Here is a 22,699-nt window from a genome sequence, read left to right on the forward strand (position 1 = left end):
CCTGATGTAAAAGTCTGAGAACCACTGAACTAGACATGGAAGGCAGAGGGCTGAGCCACTTGCTGTGTTATGGTCTGGTCAGGAGAGTGATGCGGCCTGAACTGAGATCGGCACCATGTGAACGGTGCAGAGACGTGGAGTGACGCAGGGAGAGACGATGGGCTTGATTCTAGATGTATTGAAATTGATATTGACTAAGCTCAAATGTTTATTCAGTAATTTTCTATCTGTATGTTCAGCCTAGCATAAGAGTTACGAAAATGGGCTTTATAGTCAAACAAACCTAAATTTTTAAAGAACTGGTGAGAGTATTTTGTGTTTTTTTGAGAGCTGGTAAAAGTAAATTCAACCTAAACAAACATTTAGGTGAATGAATGATTTTTACCTCACTGATTTTATATAAAGTTAAACAGTCACCAACGGATAATCCATAGTATATGATCACCATGTGATATGGTTGTCTTTGGTTTGGTATAGGGGAATGCACTAAATCAACAATTTATTAAAGTTGGTCTTTTTAAATACATTTATTAACCAATGTTAACACATTAAATGAATCTATATATTGCTAGTCAGAGCAGCTTACAAAATGCCAGAATGCATCATAGAACTGGACAGCCACAATGAATAATTACAATGTGCATAGTGGCTAAGCTCAACACCTTGATATAGCTTTATGATTTGCAGAAAAATTTTTATGATTCCTAAAACAATCAATTGTAATTTTACCTAAAACTTTTACAAAACCAGGCCACAATCTCTTTTTTTAATTTTGTTTTTTTTTTTTTTTTACACACAGTTTTCACACTGTAGTAAATTGGAAATGTGCAACCGTGTCAACGGAGACAAAAAAGCCAAAGTAACACAAATCTTACTTTCATGCAGCTATCAGTTAAATAGTACATACTCTGGAATGATTTTACACCAAAAATATTTCCACAATAACTTGCTCTCATAGGGGTGGATCGAAGTTTTAAAACTTGAAAAACAATCAGAGAAGGTAAGTGTTCTTGGTTACGACGCCTCAATCAGACCACAGCACCGTGGCAACACTAATTAAGCACACAGCAACGAGGAGGGAGGGAGACGCCAAGTCACTGCCCGGTTCAGGTCTGGTGTTGAAAGGGGGCCACTGCACACCACTGGGCAGTAGCTCGTTGATTAACTTGTGTCACCACCATCTGCAACAGCATCAGGATCGGATGGATGATTATTTCACAGAAGACTTAGTTACATTTTTATCTTTAGAGTGACCCTGACAAACCCGGAGAAAACTTTTTAAAAGGTTTTTCTCCTGATTCTTTCACTTCCATTGTGTGTAATTGCTTTAATAAATATCAAAGGTCTAAATAAATATTTACAAATTATTTCTCTAGTCTTAAAAATAACTAAATGATAAATGACAATTTGACTTGGTCTAAGATCAGCCTTTGAAAAAACATAAATTGTGAGGTTTTTTAAAAAAAAAGTAATTTAAGTTTTCCTGGCTATATTTTATATATCTATGTATAAAAAAATCATTATTCAACTATCGATCCATTCCTATTGGTAATGCTTCTTAATCCAGACATTCCGCAAAATACAGACTTTTTACAAATCACGGCATCTTTAATACAAGAAAATTAACATGCATTATTCTTCATTCTGTGTACAGTGATGGAGTTCATTAGTAGGCAATGACCCATTACTACAAACATAACGGCTTCTGTGAAACTTAAGTGCTTTCTCTCCTTTTAGCATTAACTTAAAATATCCGAGGTGACACCAGATAACAGGCAACCAGATGGTATTTGGGAAGGGAAGGGAAGCATTAAAGAAATTTGTATGCCTCATCTATAATTTCATGTATGGATAAAGGTAGTTTTTGGCTTTTTATTTTATATTTGTTGTTTATCTTGATACAAGCACTCATGTTAGGACAAAGATGAAATGTGCAAACTTTAAAATTTAAATATTCATTTTCTCTAAGATCCAGCTCAGTAAAAGATTACCCCAGTTCCCTGCAATTTTAAACTACAAGATCAAAGCTAATAATTTGTTATAAAAGTTATATATTGAAAAGAAATAATGAAAAACACAATTGGGAAATATTTACGAAAAAATATGCAGGACTAGCACCTGCTGTGTCAACCCTGTTCCCTAAATTCAATCATATACCCACTGGCATAACCAATAGATAATGCCTTTAAACAGTAAATTAAGCTGAACAAAACCAGCTCAACAAGGTTAAGAAATAAATTTCACATCAAGGTAGTATGTTTTATTTCTGAAACAGTTCTCACATTCAGATCTACTTTAAATGCTTCTTTGTTAAACTCACTTGTATTCACCTGTTGTTTTTTAAAGATCTTTTGTTTAAAGGTTAAAATCTCTGTAAAACCTAAAAATGTTTTAAAATTTGCTGAAAATGCAACAAATTCTCACTAAAGTTTATTTAAAATAATACCCTCCACTGATGTTACTTTTACCCCCTGAAAAACTCTGGAGGAGCATTAACAAAAGATTTAAACTACTGTGCAAAATTTCTTCACGAAAAGTGTTTAAAGGCTGGTGCAAAATGGGAAGCAAATTCTAAACAATTTTGGCTTCTTGGAAACAAAAACCGCTGTGTCTGAGAAGAGTCGTCGTCGGCGCTCCCGGGAAGAGCCGCCTTCATCTCTTCCGGCGGCAGGTGCGCTTGTGCTCGGCGTGCCAGTGCTCCTGCTGGCACTTGATGGAGCAGTACGACGTGTTCCAGCAGCAGTGGTACATGGCCTCCTCCTCACAGTTGTAGCACTGCACACGAGAAATCAGGACCAGGGGTTGAGCTTGGGACTACGTGCACACAAAACTAGTCAAAATAGGAGACTTCTTTCTGGTTCAACCTTAAGATAATATCACCAAGAACATCAGAATATGTTTTACGTACTGAGCAGAACAGCAGGAAACAATGGGACTCGTCAGTTATCAGCGAATTTGAGCTTACCTAGCACCACATCAACCTTTTCCATCTCCACTAGGCCATTCCCATCAGCACACAAACATAACTAACTTCTATTTTCTTTAAAAGGTTTTGAGAAGATTCTGGGAAGGCAGTGGAGCAGAAAGCACTGAACCCTAACCTGGACATCAACTGCACTGGTAGAATCTGTCTAACGTAACTATTGTGGAACTCCGGAGTCTACTGAGGGCTTGGACCGTACATTGTGATTAATTTCGGTCACTTTCAGCTCTCAGCACAGCAGAAGTTACCCATCCCCCAGCCCCAGGACAGGCAGCTGTGCATGTATTCTGGGAGCCAGAACACAGTGGACAGAAAGGACCCTCTCCTCCAAATACCAGGGATCTGTGCTGCCTGCTGCTTCTGATCACAGAGGTGCAGACAAAGAGGTGGGCAGCCATTGTTGTTGTACCTCCCCCAATTGTCACAAGCCCCCTCCCCTGGGGCTGAAATGCCTTCCAGGAGAATGAAGCGGCCAGTGCCCTGTAACTGCCCCTTTCAGGAGCCCAGTGCAAATAGGGGAGAATGTGCATGCCCCAGGGAAGGCTCAGGAAAGATGTAAGGACACTCATTTAGTTCACACCTCAGCTGACCCTTCTCACAGACAGCCCACAACAACCCCCCCAAAAACAGCAGCAAACCCTGAAAAGTGGGAGAAAATGAGTTCCAGAGTTAACACATTATTAGATTCAAATGTCCAGTGTTCAACAAAAAATCACAAGGCATACAAAGAAACAGAATCGTATGACCATTCAAAGGAAAGAAAGTAAATCAACAGGAAGTGCCCCTGAGAAGGCTCTAATGACAAACACATTAGATGAAGACTTTGAAACAGCTACTAAAAATGCTCACAGGAAGATGTGGAGAAAGTCAAGGCAACAGTGTGGGAACAAAATGGAAATATCAATAAAAAGAAAATCTGGAGCTGAAAAGCCCATTAAGTGAAGTGAAAAATCTAGTAGGGGGATTCAAAGGCAGATTTCTGCAGGCAGAAGACAGGACAACAGAAATTAATGTCCGAGGAAGGGAAAAGGCTGAAGAAAAGCAGACAGAGCCTAAGGGCCCTGTGGGACACGGTCCAGTGGACTAAGACATGCACTATGGGAGTCCTAGAGGAGAAGACAGTGCAAAAAGGGCAGGGAGGTTATGTGAAGACATAATGGCTGAAAGCCTCCCAATCGGATGAAAGACAGTGAATCTGAATATCTAAGATGCTCAATGAACTCCAGTCAGATGACCTCAGAGAGACCCATGTCGAGACACATTATAACCAAACTTTTGAAAACCAAAGTTAAGAGAGAATCAGGAAAGGGGCTGGCCCCGTGGCCGAGTGGTTAAGTTCGCGTGCTCTGCTGCAGGCGGCCCAGTGTTTCATTGGTTCGAATCCTGGGCGCAGACATGGCACTGCTCATCGAACTACGCTGAGGCAGTGTCCCACATGCCACAACCAGAAGGACCCACAACGAAGAATACACAACTATGTACCAGGGGGCTTTGGGGAGAAAAAGGAAAAAATAAAATCTTTAAAAAAATTTAAAAAAAAAAGAGAATCAGGAAAGCAGCAAGACAAAAGCGAACAGTCACATACAAAGGATCATCAATATATGATCGGCAGATTTCTCATTAGAAACTTGAGGCAGAAGACGGTGGGCTGATGATATACTCAAAATGCTAAAAGGAAAGACCTGTCACCAAAGAATCCTACAAAAATTAAAATTCCCAGATAAACAAAAGCTGAGAGATTTCCTGACCACTAGACCTGCCTAGCAAGAAATGCTTGAAGGAGTCCTGCAAGGTGAAAAGAAAGGACACCAGACAAAGCCTTGAAGCCATATGGAGAAAGAAAGGTCTCAGTAAAGGTAAATACACAGGCAAGTATAAAAGCTAGTACTATTGTAATGATGGCTTGTACTGTACTTCTTCTTCTTTTTTTTTTTGGTGAGGAAGACTGGCCCTAACATCTGTTGCCAATCTTCTTTTTGCTTGAGGAAGACCGTTGCTGAGGTAACAGCTATGCCAATCTTCCTCTATTTTGTATGTGGGATGCTGTCTCAGCATGGCTAGGTAAGTGGTGTATAGGTCCACGGCCAGGATCCAAACCCATGAACCCTGGGCTGCTGAAGAGGAGCATACAAACTTAACCACTATGACACTGGGCCGGCCCCTATGTTTTTTAAGGGACTAACAGATTTAAAGAAACAACTTATTAGTATAAAAACTAGTATTGCCATAAATTCAACTTGTAATTCCAAATCGTGTTTTCCACATAATTTAGGTATTAGTGCATTTAAAAGAATTTTTAACTTATGTTTCAGGCACACATTATATAAAGATGTAATTTTGTGACTTCAAGAACTGAAAGGGGTGGGGAGGGAACTGTAAAGGAGCAGAGAATTTGTATGTTGTTGAAGTTAAGCTGCTATTATAATTCTTTATTATAGCCTTCTCTTCTATTTCCTTTATTCTTTAGTAAACTCATGGGATTTCTTCTCATAAATCTAGTGTCCACTTTCTAGCTTCCTCTTGTCTTTATGTGATGGTTGAATTTTGGACATGGTGTTAGGGCAGTGTGCTTGTTATTATCTTCAGCACACCTTAATTCCTATCTGGTGATATTTAATTCATTATTCATCTGTTTTTTCCTATCAAACTATCTTTGTAGAGTCCTCTAAATTATATGCTACATTTCCCTTTTCCTTCTTGACAAATCTTTCTTTATCACAACTTTTATAATGCTTCCTTCCCTCATGAAATATTTACTTTACATGTATTTCAAGATTGTCTTCAGGCGCCGGCCCCGTGGTCGAGTGCTTAGTTTGCGCTTCAGCGGCCCAGGGTTTCACCAGTTTGGATCCTGGGTGCGGACATGGCACCGCTCATCAGGCCATGCTGAGGCGGCGTCCCACATGCCACAACTAAAAGGACCCCAAACTAAAAATATACAACTGTACCAGAGGGCTTTGGGGAGAAAAAGGAAAAATAAAATCTTAAAAAAAAAAAAATAATAAAGACTGTCTTCAGAATGTAGTCTGGATTAAATGAAGAATCACAAAACTTCACATAGTAATTCACTAAAATTAAAACCAAGTTACGTGCTTTTGGGAACAAAACTTTTTCGCTGACAATTAACTGAGATCTGTGGAGGTGGGAGATAAGAGTCACAAACAGGACACAATAAAAAGTGAACTGTCAGATTCTAAGTGGAGTCAGAGACCAGTGAGAAGGTACTATATAAAGTAAAAGTAATCCATTTCCTAAACAGAATCTAATGTATAAATGTCAAGAGCAGTAAAATCTGAAAATCCTTAATTTGCTATCGTGATATTTACATTTACAATCTCACAATTTAGATATTACCTATCAAGAGTTACCAAGCAAAAGTCAGCGCCAGCCAATTAATCAAAATAAAATACCTGCATAGATGGAGAAGTTATATAAATTAGTTGCACTAAATATGCTATGTACTAAAGTGTCATAATCTCAATTTTACAAAATAATCTGAGCAACACTCAGTCATGTGGGATCTGGAGTTGAGAGATTATAGGACTTTTAATATAAAATTTTTAAAATTTAAAGTTCACAATTTCACATTTATTTCAGGGATAATTTTTGCATATGCCACTTATATCTTTCGGAATTGATTTTCATCATACCTGTGGTACATTTTCAGAGCCTGGATTCTAAGAAAATTTTGATATTTACCCACTGCTTCTTCTTGGTCTGAGAAATTAGTTGTTTGTGCTGTGTTGCCAGCTTCTTGATTTCTTCTACAAATTCTTCTTTGCATTTCTCTTTTACTTGCTTACATTTTCTGTCCATCTCACCCTGCATATTGGCTACAGCTTTATTTACAGCTTGTCTTTTTTCTTCTTCCATTTCAGAACGCAGCTGAAATGAAAAAAAAGTTAACCCACAGTATGTCGGCTCACAATGTACACAAACAGCTACACTTACAACCTTCAGACATAGTTTCTACTTGAATGTTGTGCCTCTTCCCTTTATTTCATTAAGAGCTGTAAAAGATTCTGGTGAGAAAAGTACTATTATTAACTGAAATATTACAAAAGATGACTTCTTATATTCCTAGGTTTAAAAAGCAGCGACCTGCTTGATGCATAAGTGAAAGACACTAAACTACTATGGAACACGGATCCCACCGGGTGTCAGAGGCAACGCCCACTGTGGGGCTGCTTTACCTTTTCTAGAGCTTCTCGTACAACTCTTTCAGTTTCTCGCTTGTGATCAGACTTCATTCGGTCTTTAAAGTCATTGAAAATTTTGGTGTATTTGTCGTGGCACATGCTCTGACACACTCCGTCACTGGTGGTCTGGGTGCTCCGATGCAGCATTCTTGGTGAAGAGGCACTTAACTTCTTGGTCTGAGTTGACACTGAAACTTTTTCGATTGGCTGAGGCATTGTGGGGATTTCCTGGCTGGAACTCACTGCTTCAGTTTCAGGCTCTGGTTCCTAAAAGATAAGGAAAGTGCTTAGATGTAAAACAAGCCCATGTAAGCCACCAGTTCAAGAACAAGCTCTATCAGGATAAAAACACAGTGATATACATAAATAGCCATATAATAAACTGTCGTTAAAAAACCATGTAATTAAGATGGTAAATTCTGTTATGTGTATTTTACCACAATTAAAAATAAACAAAAAAATGAAAAAACCCATGCAATTAATAGCTACGATAATTTTTAACAGGAACTTCATTCACAATTTCATTACATAACAATACCATGGTCTTGCTTTTAAAATAGACTAAACAAAAAAATTACCATATAAAATATAAAATCATTATCAATTTATAGTCACTTCTTTGGACTAGATTCATTAATAAGTTTCCTAAAACCCTAAGCCATTTCTCACTGAACATGTGTTTGCACTATGCCCTGATTTACAATTGGTTTTATTTTTTTACTTATTTTAAAAAAATTTTTGTGTGTGAGGAAGATTGGCCCTGAGCTAACATCTGTGCCAATCTTCCTCTACTTTTTTATATATGGGACACTGCCACAGCATGGCTTGATGAATGATGCATAGGTCTGCGCCCAGGATCCAAACCTGTGAACCCCAGGCCACTGAAGCGGAGCATGTGAACTTAACCACTAGGCCACCGGGCTTGCCCCTACATTTGGTTTTAAAACATACATGGATTACATAATTTAGAAAGGCTGAGCTTAACCATAGTTTCCTCCAGTTTTTAAATGCTGGCCTAACTGATTTACTGGATAAACCCTTTGTTTTTGATAATGCTATGAGAAAATATCAGAGGTCCAGGAAATGCAGCAAAGTGCCCCCCACCTAGGCAGACTTGGCCAGCAGATGCTAAATTGAGACAGAAACTCTCAGTATGCATGTGTCAATCAAGCGACAGCACATAACAGCAGGAAGGAGACTGGGTTCAAACATGATTGATATTATCTGATTGACGGCAAGGCATTTCACTTTCAGGAGCATCTGTCTTGGCCATAACTGAAAACATTTCCCATTTCAATGCCACCCGGACACTGCAAGGTGGGCAACTTACTTCTTTTTTGGGTTCCACACTCTGATTACGTCGTCCTTTCTTTGCTCTTGGCTCTTGAGTCACCTTTAGCTGTGGGCATCATAACAGTAACATCATATTATTCCAGACGTTATGAAACACTTCTCTGCTGAAAATACTAGCCAGGGACCCACAGGTCAGAAGTGAGTAAGTGGCTCCCTTTTGTTTTAGCTCATCCAAAACCACACAGCTACACTTACTGAATTTCTGCTCTGGTGCAGACATTTACAGAGCTAAGGTGCCTCTGGAAGGAGCAGGGCACTGACTCTCTCACTGGCAGAATCAGGGTTGCTCGTGGCTTATCAGTTTGTTACTTGAATTGGTTTCTTTTGCAGAGCACTTTACAAATGTTTATATGAAAGGAAGGAGAAACGTCAGAGTCTCATCACAGTCAGGAGTGTGCACTAACAATGTTCACAGTTAAAATAACACTGACAGGTAGTTTCTCTCTGGGATACCACTCACCTGCTCATTGCTGGTAGAGGAGATACTGGACTCTGCCTCCTCCTCCCCTCGGTCCTCATTCTTAGACTTCCAAAATCTTCCTTCACGAAGGAAACGCTGATGCAGCTCCAGCTCATCACACGCCTTTTTCCACCCCATACTGCGCTTAACGTGCAGCCGATGAACATTGACTGTGATATCCTGTATGTTTTCAGAAGGAATCCAGGCCCTGTGAGAACAATGAAGCCATTGTCAGAAAATTCCAAAATGGTAGTGGACTCTACCCATTGTCAAGTCCAATCTGTGGCAATTCCATCTACTGAGGCTGTGAGTTACAGCTTGAACAAAGACTCTTACCAAGTAGAAAATAAGTGAGGTAACTTTTGTTTTTCACAGTCATCAAGGCAAAGTTCTCAGAATTGGAGAGGTTCACAAATACCTCAGAATTGTCACAAATTTCTTTAACCAGCTTAGCTTATCACAGTTAAGTCCTATTCAGAATGTTACCCCTTGTTGTTTTGAATATTAAGTTATTCAAAATCTAGCTATTTCCAGATTAGCACCACAGAATCATTTGAAAATGCCCAGAAATTTTCACGCCACACACACACACACACACGTAGGAGGGCATCTAAAAGCTCTCACCTAGTAAGTTATATTTAGATTATGTCCCTATGCATTAGGTGAACCATGGTGGACAAACAAAGAAGTGTTGGTGCCATTCAGCAACCGAGTGCTCAACCACGAATGCAGCTGTAAGTGTGTCTGAATTATGTGTAATATTGATCTGAAACTAGAGAATGAAAAACCATTTGGTTTTACTGGAAAGAACACCTAAAAATTCAAGAGAATTTTCCTGGGCGCTAATCACTTTATTGGACTTTAATTAGCAGCCATCTAGAATGCTGTATCAACTCAACAACTGTTCACTGTGTGCCAGTGAAAGGCACCACAAAGCTATGGCAGTGAACTGGGCCCACCTGATTTCAAGTATTACTGCCTGTGTGACCACGGGAGGAGATGCTGCCCAGACGGGGTTACAGTAAGCTGTTAACTAACGGCTGGAGTCCAGTGAGGGCACTCACTGTGCCCAGTTATTAGGATGACACTTCTACGCATGCTGTCTCTGACTTTAAGGACCCTACATTTTTGTCAGAAATGACTGAGAAACAATCCTGCAATGCAGCATGTAGTCAAGGGGATTCGTAAACTACACTTTGAAAAACTAAACTTTAATGCAAGAAGTGCAAACGAAACTTTGCTTGTGGCAGAGTTCCTCACCATTAGATCTTGCATTATTATTATAGTTACCCTTTCAGTCAACAAATATTTATCGAGAGCCTATTATGTGCCAGGCAATCAGTAAGAGTGTTTTAGTGCACATTTAAAAGCAGGTGTTTCTGAGAGGCTCCTGCTACAAGCAGTGCCGATTACCTAGAAGGACCTTGTGACTTCTAAGAGCAGTTTTTCCCCTTAACTTGAATTACCTATTTATCCCCTGGCTATAATAAAGCTGATTCACACCTATTCTTCTTTTGCTTTTTTTTTTTGAGAGAGATTAGCCCTGAGCTAACTGCTGCCAATCCTTCTCTTTTTGCTGAGGAAGACTGGCCCTGAGCTAACATCCGTGCTTATCTTCCTCTACTTTATATGTGGGACGCCTCCCACAGCATAGCGTCCCAAGCAGTGCCACGTCCGCACCTGGGATCCGAACCAGCAAAGCCCGGCCCACCGAAGCGGAACGTGTGCACTTAACCGCTGTGCCACCAGGCTAGCCCCCACATCTATTCTTAATATGAGACTTAATTAAGTCTCAGTGCATTTCATACACACATTCCTGTTCTCTTTTCATCAACTCCATTACTATAGATAATCAGATTTCAGTTCACTGGGTATGCAATCTGATCTATAAGAAAATAAAAATTAAAAAAAGGCAAAAAACCCCACAATTTAGAGTGAGTCTAATAAAAAGAGGTATAACCTAATTTGGCTATATCTACACATCTATCAACCCTGAATGCTCTGAGCACATGCAGGAAAAAACAGCTCAGTGACCTGAAGGCAAATTAACTCAAAATGTTCTACTTCTTTCTTGCCTGCATCTGATTTTCTACCAGCTCTTCCTGGCCTGTGCCATCCCATCCCCCAAGTACACAAAGCAAAAAGATTTAGCCCTGTTGACGTAATCAGATCTTAGCAACCACTTTTTTTCCACTGGCAGGCAAAATCTTGCCAATTCCACAAAAATCCCACTTAACGTTGAGCACGATCACAGTCGTCTTTCTTCCTGTAGCGTTACAATTTTCTCAGGGTCCAGGGAGCGAGCAGCATGTTTTGAACATAGAGAAGGGACTAGTTTGAAACCATTTATTTGTTTAAAGTTTTTTTTCTCCCACTTACATGTAAAGAGATGATGAACTGGCAGAAGAACATTTATTGGTGGTGATCACTGCACAACAATGTGATGTATTCAATACCACTGACCTGTGCACTTAAAATGTGATGATAGTAAAGAAATATAGATTTATATATATTTATTAAGGAGACCTGCAACTGGTGGCCCTTATTGGTCATCTCCTCTTGGTGTAAACATGTTGCTTAAGTGATGACTATAAGTCATCACTATAAGTTTATAAAGTTTGCTTTTCAATAAATCAAATATTCTAATATGATACAGCATAATTTTTAAGGTATGTCCTCATCAATCATTCACTTCAATACCTTACTGGGCACACTGTAGACGGGAAAGGTAAAGGAAAAGGTTCTCGATTAATCATAAAATTGTAGATCTTTTATTTTCTAAAGTGCAGTCCTCAGAACCCCACCTACCCCAAATTTTTTAGATAAAAATCTTCCAGGAAATAAGAAGTGTCAGGGGGAAAAAAAACCTCTGGAAACGTATTTTGTGTTTTAATTCTCTCTTCAGGTGACAAACTCAGTCTAAGGACCCAAGTAGATTAGCTCAAATATTCTTTTAAAATATTTTCTTCCTAGTATACTGAATGACATAGATTAACTCATATTCTTCATAAAATCACTCATGGTCAAAGATAATATAAAGCTGTTTGAAAACTGATGGAATGGAAAAAAATATAGGCAAAAAATTCTGATTATCTGTTGTTCTTATCCAGTAGTATGGTTTTAAAAAGATAACTGAATTCTTTGTTTTTTCCAAGTTAACCGTATTTTATTTAATGAAATTGAAAAAACTGAATCCAACTTTCCCTGTTGTTTGCATATTTGTATTACAATGCTAACCTCTTCTGAGTTTTGCTCCATGTCAGGGACTGTGGTTAAGCCTTCATATGTAAAAATTTCTTCAAACCGTACAAAAAATCTTATGAGATAGGTACTGTCGAGGCCCTTATTTTACAAGCGAGGAAACAGGCTCAGAGAGACCAAATAACTTGTCCAGGACTAGACACAAGTGCGAGGACAGACATCACCCCTCGGTCTTCCTGGTATCGACTCAGAGACCATCCTCACCCACCTGCGGAGTGCGCACGGCCTCCCCACCTGTTCCGACGGGAAACAGAAACTGAAAGTGATGTACTGAGCATGGAAGATTAAAAATTACCACCTAATAACCATACAATTAAAACATTCATTTTGTAGTAAATTATGGTATCATTATTTAATTAATGTTTCTTGCCATGATAACAGTGTCAGCTAAGTGTGCATCTATCTATGAAAGAACTCTTTTTGAAATTTATGCTATTCACAGTTTTCTTGTAACTAGACTTCTATTTAAATTAAATGAAGACTAAGTAAAACTCACCATGGAGAGGAATAAAGTCCTGCATTCTGTAGCTTCTCTTACAGTAATGACAACTGCACAAGGCCTCACCCTCCAGGCATGACAGAAGATGCTTCAGGCATTGTAAATTCAAATCCTTGCAAAGTATGACTTTTAGATCATGTAACTGACTTTTGGCACTTTTCTCCTTTATTTTAATATCTGTGTTAAATGAACCCGCCCCCCAATCACATGTAAATTCTTATTCCTATGATAGCTTGATTAGTTAGACTCATCTATCTCCGAGTCCTATGATAGTTCACAAAACTTGAGTGCACATTTTTATAGGTGATGCTATTAGTGATAACATCATTTAGGTCAATGCTTTATGCTCTTAATTTTCAATGTACAATAAATGTTAAGGCCTTAACATCACAATGAAGGAGGTAGCTATAATTTTATAGTAGGATAGTTCAGCAGTCTTTGTATGAAATAATAATCCAAAAATAATTTTATAGTAATAAAAATAGGTTTTACTCTTTGGATATATATATTCTTATATTATGAAAATGTAAATTTTTAAGTTTTGCTGTATACATCTCCCTAGCGACAGAAACTTTAAAATCTATATTGGAAACAATGTCTGGTAGTTAGATGCATATAATTCTTATGCACATGTAAGGTATTCACATACTTTCTTACATCAAGGCTTGACGTGCCCTACTCTCGAGTTGATTATTTTTGTCTATCATTTTAATAACAGAGCCTTGGAAAGATGGTTGAAACAACTGTAATGTCATTACAATACTATGAATGGGCACATTCTGAGAACCGTTCCACACCAATGCCATCAGGAAATCAGTCCCAGCGCTAACATGCCTGAGTTCAACAGTGTCAGCTACTGAAACTGTCCCGTTTAGTAAACAATATCTGAAATATACCTAGAAATACAATTTACAGAAATCACTGTCAGCTGCCTAGTCCACTTATGTGCTGATTTCTTTCTTCAATTTAAAATACTTCATTCTGTTTCTGATGGAGAAGCCCCCAGGACGCTGGAAACAGCCAGACTGTGTACTCTCCGGGACTCCTCAGACACAGCTGTGACTGCTGTGCACGGGACCACAATTACCTTTGGTGGTGGTGACCGAAGAAGCGGACGTCAACTTGATTGTCCTCTTTCTGCATGACTTTGGCTGGCCAGAATCCAAAACCTTTCATTTTAGCCCAAACCAGCTCATGATTAGGTATCTGGAAATAAAATGTTTTACCGTGTCAAATTACTTTTAAAGTATCAAATACAAGTATATCATTAACATTAACTACTTAGTCAAGTATAATCCATTATTTTGAAAATATTTCTTTTCTAACTCCCAAACACATAGAACTTTTTTTTCTGGAACTAATTTTACCTTCAAGAAAAACACCAAAAAATGAACATTTGCATAAGACTAGCAATATGGATGTTCATTTCTCAGTAGCGATAGGAAAAATATTCTCTTGGTAGCTGGTAGCACTTGGAATGAGGCAGTCCCCAAAACCAAGGGCGTGTGAAAACAGGTCCACAGAAGACCCAGCTTAATCCAACACCTAAGAGCCTGTTAGAAACAGGGTTTTAAGGCCTGCTCCTGACATACCGCGTCAGTGATCCACATTTTAACGAGACCCTCACGTGCCTGAGAAGCATAGCACCTCTCTAAGACCGGTGGCCTCTTTCACTTGAGTCACTGGGGGCTGCCCCAGAACACCCACAGGCTTCTTGTCAGCACCCTCCTTGAAATCATGCCACTTTAGGGGAAACTGCACAGCTATAAATATATATAAAGCCTTAGATTTCTTGTAAAAGAACGAGAGGAAAAGCAAAAGTTCACTTTACCATATATTGAGGGACCCAGTGTTTACTCTTATTCTTAAGATCCTCATTTCAAAGCCAGAAATGGATAATGATTCAAGTGTTTTCCCCATGTTTCAGTTCCCCATATATACCATGATACAAAAAAGATTATTTAGCAAGGATTATAATCTTTAAGCAAATTGGAAACAAACTTCCTTAGGGCAGTACATCACACACTTAAGAAGCAAAAAACAAAAATCACAAAATTTCACATACACAAGGATAGCAGAACCAATTGTCAGGACGAGCATTTGACAAATAGAAGCAATTCTTACAAAGCTGTAGTTCATCCAGCTGAAAAAGAAAAGCAACTATTTTAGCCTACATAAAATATACGTGCGTTAAATTATATAAAACAGATCCATATAAATTAACATTCTCTTTCATGTACATAGTCTTGAATTTTTAAACTTAAATTGTTAAACAAATTTTTAAGTTTTCAACAAATGATACTGGAAGAGCCTGCCACTTTGCTGTCTGAACCATCCCTGTGGTCCCAGACTGCACTTAGAGCAGAAGACAAATTCCTGAGCAGGCTGGCATGTTTGACCTCTGTTTCCCAGCCTCGCTGGTGCCTTTCCACTGTTCAGCACTCAGATTAATGCTATTTCCTTAGAAAGGTCTTCCTGATCTACCCCTATCAAATATTCACTACCAATAACAGCAATCCTTACTTTACCTCATTCTCCATTTTAGTCCTTGTTCTCTTTCATAACAGTCTTTTACAACTTACAAAGAAACACATTTTGTGTGTTTCTTTTTTTGTCTCCCTCTTCAGAACACAGCTCCATGAACAGGAAGCAAGTACCTTGGATCACATTTTATTCCTCCTAACAGATCAAACGGCATATAGCAGACACTCAATAAATATTTGTTGAACAAATAAAGAAACGAAAGTCAAATCTGAAATGAATTCAAGAAACAAAACTTGCTATGTAAATTGAGACACTTCTGCAAAGATAGTATGGTTACAGGTGAGTGTTTCAAATAAGAAATACCACAAGAAAAACCCTTCCCTAATATGTACAGCCCCTCCATCTGAAAGTAGAGCTTTCCTAGGAAACCTTTCCTAAGCCAAGATGGCGTAAAGTGAAGAAGCAATTACCATTAATTTACATGGGAAAAATTTTTGAGTATTCCCAGACTGAAAAAATAATCTACCAAAATAAACTGAGCTAAAGCAGAGATGCTCAGAGACACAGCTCAAAGCTGTGACCCTCATTGCTGAGTGCAGGTCCTGGGGAAGGAGCATGGCGGCGCCACTCCCACGGCTCGTTGCGTGTGCTGCCTCAATACGGGCTTGCGGCAAAAGAAACATGCTAAACGTTATTTTCACCTTTTCTCTGTAAAAGCAAAAATCCTCCTCAGATTTCTTTGTGTTAGCAAAAACAGGTACTAATGTAGGTCTTTCATAAAAGCAAAGTGCTGTAACTCAAACTTTCCGATAGTAAGGGAAACCTGTATTCCATTTATTGTATAAATATGAACTTTGTTGTCTAGCTGGCTTTTTGCCTGTGTAGTCTAATAGGAACTCAAATTTGAATCTTTCATTCAAAGAGGCTAACATTTATTGAGTGTCTGCCCTGTGCAACACACTTACATGCATTATGTAACTAATACTCTTAAGGGTAGTTACAGAAGAGAAAACATTCTTTATACAAGTTACTTAGTAACTAAATCTAACTCCCAGGACTTCTTTGAGAATAGTTCTTCAAGAACTTCTTTCCTTTCTACTTCCATTATTTCCCATGTATGTTAGACATGGAAATAAAATTATATTCAAAGGAAATGGCAAAATTAAAATGTATACAAGAGTGGAATTCTGAAATAAGTTAATTTGGAATACAGCAAGAGTTTAATTATTAGGCATGGATAGTACCTCATGACATGTGTCTTTATATAGCATCCTTGCTATGTCAGCTTGCTCACTGTCTGCTGTAATTAAAGATAGATATTATCTATTACCAGTAATCTAGAAACACAAGACTATCAAAATTAATACAGTCATCTAAATTTTCCTTCAGTTTGACAAAAGTGGACATACACCATTTAAAATGAAACTGTATATTTTAAATATAGTTCAGGCAGCAAAATAAAATTCTATCGGCAGCTTTAATTTTGTATCCAGTGCAACACTGATTCTACAGGTAAGGAGCGGCCTCTTTCTTTACCTTTGAATGACGGGATTTTAACACGGAAACGATGGGAATTAACCAAAGTATTTCTAACAAACCTCTCAACTAAGTTTATAAGTTTCTGTATAAAACTATAAATAACAGTTTCATCATTTAGTGTACTAGAGTTTTGCTTTTGGCCAGTCAATTCTATAAGCTATGACTGTACTACCAAACATTTTTAAGTTTAAACCCTAACATTATTACTTATAAGTCATTAAAGTATTAATTTTTTAATGTAATGCTTTATAAAAGATATCTCTCAACATGAAATGTAAATGTATGTAAGTAAAAATGCACATAAAAGAAGAAAAATATTCAACCTCCATAGAAAATCACTGTGTTGTGGAGAAGTAGCTGAGCATCAGCTTTGAACTCTTCGTAACTTCGATATTTCCCTTCATTCACTTTCTGCAGAAGGCAAAAAACAAGACAGCAAAAACAGTTACTAGGCAAAATATCTGCTGGCATTCTGCCATTAAGGTCAGAGTGTGGGACCTATCAGGGGTTTCCAGAATGACATTCTGACGACTCCTGTGTCCCACGGTGTTGATGAAATGCACGTAAAGGAAACCACGACTCCACCTGCAGTCAGAAGCCGGCAGAATGGGGAAGCGTGGTAGGCCCAATGCCCTGTGGCCGCTGTTGTCCTCTATATTAATTTACTAGTGTGAACTCTGCAGCCTGAACATCTTATTCTGCAACAATGATAGGAGCTGCTGCTAAGCTTTGTAAATAAGGAAAGCTTTGGTTAATGTGTGTGATAAGACCCTAACTACACACATACCATTTTTATAACACAGGAGAATAAAGATTAAAAAAAAAAAAAGAACTGTTAGCCTCTATGACAGTTAAATAACTACGAAAAAGATACATTCATAATTCTGAATTAGGACTAGGTACTGATTTATAAACAATTTAAAAATAAAGTCCTAGATGTTTCTCTGTGCACCAAGGCAATGCTAGGGTTTCTTCTGTGTTAGACCAGTGTATGTAAAGATTTCCATCATTGGATCTCTGTAGCTTTGCCTTTAGCTGCCAAAGGGAAGGATTATGGAGGAAATTTGAAGGTTTTTTGGAGGGGAGGCAAAATTTTGGGAAGAAGGGTATGTGACAAAGTTTCCTAAGAAGTAGCCAAGAGGTATTTTCTTATCCTGGTGATACTCTTAGGCAATCAGCTTGAAAAAAGCTTGGCTTCTAAATGCTGAGGACTCCAAAGAATAATCAAGAATGCACCTTTCTATCAAAATCCTCCAACACCCAACTCAGCTGCCCCTTCTTCATGCAGGCTTCCCAGATATCTGGGCTGGAGGTGCCTGCCTCCTGTCTGATATCTAGGGTTACAGGACTTATTTATAAACACTGATATCCAAGCTCCAGCCTGAATTTCTGATTGTACTGGGCTTGAGGATGCCCAGGCGGTGGCAGTGTCAAGGTGACCCCACATACACCCAGGTGGACAACTGCACCAAGCATTCCCAAAGCACTTCTGTGATTTTGATGTTTGCACCATCATGCCTTGGACTGTAAGCTCCTGAAAGCATAAAAATCATGTCTTCTCTTCATTTTCTTTCCAGTGTTTTTCTCAGGGTCAGCACTTGCTTAAGCACACAGCCAAGACACCATCAACTTACTGGTGTTCTCTATGCCTGTGACGGGAGGCATCAGACTGGGGGGATCTGGGACAGTGCCATGCAGGGAGAGGAAGCCACATGAGCAAAGGCGGGGGCAGGACAGGCAGCTGGGTTCTTCATCCCTCTTCAGAAGATCAGGCAAAGAGGCTGTGGCTGAGGCTACGCCATCTGGGTGCTTGCTTTCATTCTAGGATTTGCCAGCCACTTGAAGAAAACAACCTTCCTTTCCCCTCTTCTTCCACTGAAATGATACACCTTTAGTCTTTCTCAGCAGCTAAGAGGATTAGGAAACCTGTAAGATGATTTAAATTGATTCCTATAACCTCCCTATCAACTACTGTGACCAATCATTAGCTTTTAAAATTTCAAAATGACACGTAAGGTATGGAAATATTAATTCAGCTAACTGAATTATGGAAACTGGAAACATGTCAAGGTATTCTATTGGATTTTATTGTAATTTCTAATTAAATATTAGTAAACCCATTAAGAATCCTCAGGGAGAGTAGGTAAAATTAAGCACTTTAAGAATAATTAAGTTTTCTAATTATAATCTTTGTTTTGTTCAAGTTCATTTCATTGTTTCCCAAGACTTTAGATCAATTCTATGCTCTAGTTTTTCCTTTACTACTGCTAAAACTAGGACACCTCATCCAGATATGAATTCTCTACATCTGAAATATTAAATGGACCAGGCTAGAACACATTTTCTTTAATCAACAAGTATCATTAATCTACAGATTGTTTAAAACCAGGCCGTTTAAAAGATGACCCTAACTTGCACTGGAGCGAGCACGTGAGATCTCAAACAGCGGCAGTGTTCACTGCGCCTTTCTGTTGCAGGAAGAGAATGGGCAGGCACACTATCAAGGAGGAATGGCAACTGGATCGCACTCAGCTCCAAGTCGCTGGTCATCTGGGAGCTATGGGGTGTTTCCGAAGCAGGAAGGCAGGCCAGCTTTACCTCCTGTATGGTGGGGACGTCGACTGCTGAGTGTACGAGCCTCCGGTACATCGGGTGTTTGTTGTCCTTCCCCTTTTTATTAAGGTCTATAGCCTGAAACGTCATTAGAGACATCAGTTTTAAACGCGGCTAGGGAGAGACAGGTAAAACATCAATTTCTAAACAACAAGTACTCTAGAACTTAAGAGAAAAATGTGCATGCACTACATAGTTTAACGTGGCATTCCTCTAAGTTTTGATAGAAAGAAGAGTTTTGGAAAATTTAATTTCGTTTTAAACACAAATTATCAATGAAAATGTTCATTCTGATAAATGGAATTTAAAAATGTAAATGCTTCTAATCTAATGCAGCTAAAGAAACGCCTGTATTAAAAACAAAGAGCAAATAATGTAAAAGCCTCTATAGAACTATTGAGTGCACAAAAGCAGCATGACAGCAGCAGTCTCCACCCTTTACAGGGCTCTACACACATTTGCTGCCTGTCAGTCATTAACTTTTAAAGAATGAACCAGAGTAACACACACTTGGGGAGACTCTGAAAGACCCCTGCACAGGACTCACCCTCTCCTTCATGCGGGAGACGATGAACCTCAGGTAGGTGCTCATCTCCTGCTTGTTTGTATTTTTCTTCTTGATGCTCTGTTAAAAACAGAAAAGGCCAAATGTAAAATCTGATCATTTATATGTCCATATTCATCTAAAAGACTTCTATATATAAAAGATTATAGTATGCAAAGATTTTCAATGTATGTGATACAGGGAAATCTTTGAAATTTGCATAACAAAAAAGCACTGAATGCAACAAGGTAAAAATCAGAAAATATTATGTTGTACTGGGCATAATACCTTAGAGAATTATGCATTTTTTCTTTTCTTGACATTTTAAAACTTCAACCAATTTTCAGATAAAAATAAATAATGACAATACCAATGATGATGACATCATGATGACAATGTAAAATCACTTCTTTCCCCCAAAAATAAAAAGATGGCTGAAGTCCTTTAGGGAGCATTTCAAATTAGCAATATGGAATGGTAAATTTCAACATACCATTCTTTTTAATTAAAAAGGTTATTAAAAGTCTATGTCGCTAATGATTATGTACAGTGTAGCTGCACACACCTACATATCTATTTTAAAGTGTTATGGATCTATTCAGTAATAACTCCAATTTCTATTAATCTGGCCTAAAAGCTAATTAGGTTCTTCAATTTCTCTCTCAGAAAATCTAGCTTCACATGAAGAAAAAAAGGATTCTACCTTTTATGTCATTTCTAGACAGCTAGGAAACAAGGACAAGCGTCCCCATTTCCTTAGTCAAGGTTAAGGCATCATGGCAGACACTCCACTGTACGCAGACAGCACTGCGGAGGACTGAGGAGGCTGAGCCACTGTTTAATGAATGCTTTAACTTTTTCAGGCCACTAGATTATGATTCTCTGTCCAGTGGTATTACCCCCAAAAGAACTTTATACGCAAGAAGTCATCATAATAGCAGAGGAAGGAGCAAACATTTCTCATGTAACGAGAATTCTTAGGCAGGGCGTAAGCGAACTGATTATACATACACACAAATAAAATATCTGAATAAAAAGTGGAAAAGTATTTTCTTAGCTGCAGACTTAATTTCATATACTTCATGTTTAAAGTGATATCCTCCCTCCACTTCCCACCGGAATTCTTTGGTAATGTACACAGTCAATGTTTCTCTCCTTCCTTAGCTTTATTTTAGGACCTGTACATAGAGCTTCTAAATTTACGCCAATCACAGAGCAGTTTTTCTCACCCCTGGCCATACGCAGACACACTGGCGGAACTTCTATGAAATGCAGGTGGGCTTTACCCCTGAGCATCTGAGCTGGAATTTCTGGGGGAAGGTCCTGTGCTCTGTATGTTTCTTCATTCATTTATCTGTTAACTCCTCAGGTGGTTGTGACACACGGCCAAGACTGAGTACCAATGGTGTAGATATGGAGTGTAAAACGCAATAATATTCCCTGGACCCCAGGTTTATAATCTTTGGGGGAGGGAAGCTTTAATGTAGCTTTCAAATTCTCATTTTTAACAAGATCTCTAGTGATTCTCATGCACACAAACATGTGAGAACTATTAGCGGCTCCCTTCTGTAGGCCAGAGAACAGAGAATGATGCTCTGTTTCTGCATTCTGCAAACCCCACAGGACCTGAAGCACAATCAGCCATTAATGCTTTTGAACAAATGTTCTTCCAACAGGGACATCCTTCCACATAATGCTTTCTACACTAAACAGCTTGATGAACTGTCGGATACAGGGAAGAGAAAGGATAAGAGGGCCAAGAAGGCTGCTTTTTTCTCACTTCTTGGGAAACCTGCAATCCCTTAAAAAGAGGAGAATAAAAACAAATGCCTCCAGCTACATGCTCTATCATGCCAACTCCAAAATATTCTGGGTGAACTACTAAAATTGCTAATCCCACATATCACACTGATCATTCAATCATAAAATTGCATAAATTCAGATATAACAGCAATCTCATCACGTTAGGAGTCTTGTAATATTATCTGTGGGGTTATAGTTCTTTCGATAGGTAACATTATTTAGCGGAAATACAGATCAACACTTTAGGTAGTGCTGAAATAGAATTTTAAGTTCATTAAATACTGTGCCCAGACCTTCCCTCAACCAAGAAGGGTGGGAATACTCTCCTCCCGGGGTCTTCCTTTGAATATCACAAGCTCAAGTGGGGAATGAGTGCACTTGCAGCCCATGTCCATTAGTGTTGGGACATCTACAGTCACCTGATTAGTGGCGGTGGGATGGGTGCCTCACTGCATCTACCACATAAGGCTGCCCCGTCTCCAGGGCTGCTGGGTATTTTTCACACATGCACAGAAACATGCTCCTCCTTTCTGCACTCTAAACATCAGCCTATTAAGTACTTCACTGTTAGTCGGAATCTAACCTCTTTAAATTTTTTAGAGCCTTAGAAAATAAAGTAATTCAATGTTTCTCTATGGGCAAAATTTATGCAGTGCTAGAATCAGAATATCCTATCTAAATCATTCTTTCTTTGAAACAAAAACACTTAGAAACAGTCAGGGAAATGCTATTTTACTTTTTTGCTTAAGTTTAGGTAACTCGTGCACTAAATTGTTCATGTAATTCCCCAGTTTAAATAAAGATCTATTTTCAGTTCCTACTTCCTTTTCATAGAAAAGCTACACAAAACATGGATATTACACGCACTCACAATGCTTTCACTTTGGTTTCATCTGCTTAAACATTTTTAAATGAATTGCTAATTTAATGTAGCCACGTGCAACAACATTTCTTTTTGGGA

General features: G+C 38.6%; 1 protein-coding gene across 50 annotated transcripts in view; it reads right to left on the bottom strand.

The window, feature by feature from the left end:
- Window positions 1-508: 508 nt before the first annotated feature.
- The window catches only part of ZMYND11 (zinc finger MYND-type containing 11), a 117,231-nt gene continuing 95,040 nt past the window's right edge, over window positions 509-22,699 (bottom strand). For 38 of the 50 annotated variants that reach the window (XM_014856233.3, XM_070501224.1, XM_070501206.1 and 35 more), the window contains 11 exons: window positions 19,939-20,016; window positions 19,377-19,469; window positions 17,102-17,189; window positions 16,484-16,539; window positions 14,821-14,898; window positions 13,843-13,961; window positions 8,996-9,203; window positions 8,513-8,581; window positions 7,177-7,449; window positions 6,683-6,868; window positions 509-2,775 (listed from right to left, as the gene is read on the bottom strand). In XM_014856233.3, the coding sequence (XP_014711719.1) occupies window positions 2,653-2,775; window positions 6,683-6,868; window positions 7,177-7,449; window positions 8,513-8,581; window positions 8,996-9,203; window positions 13,843-13,961; window positions 14,821-14,898; window positions 16,484-16,539; window positions 17,102-17,189; window positions 19,377-19,469; window positions 19,939-20,016 (1,371 nt within the window). In that variant the 3' untranslated portion in view covers window positions 509-2,652. The remainder of the gene's footprint in view (window positions 2,776-6,682; window positions 6,869-7,176; window positions 7,450-8,512; window positions 8,582-8,995; window positions 9,204-13,842; window positions 13,962-14,820; window positions 14,899-16,483; window positions 16,540-17,101; window positions 17,190-19,376; window positions 19,470-19,938; window positions 20,017-22,699) is intronic. The other 12 variants (XM_070501214.1, XM_070501227.1, XM_070501203.1 and 9 more) reach the window with 1 other exon arrangement.

The sequence above is a fragment of the Equus asinus genome, chromosome 29 (assembly GCF_041296235.1).
Source record: "Equus asinus isolate D_3611 breed Donkey chromosome 29, EquAss-T2T_v2, whole genome shotgun sequence".
Taxonomy (NCBI): domain Eukaryota; kingdom Metazoa; phylum Chordata; class Mammalia; order Perissodactyla; family Equidae; genus Equus; species Equus asinus.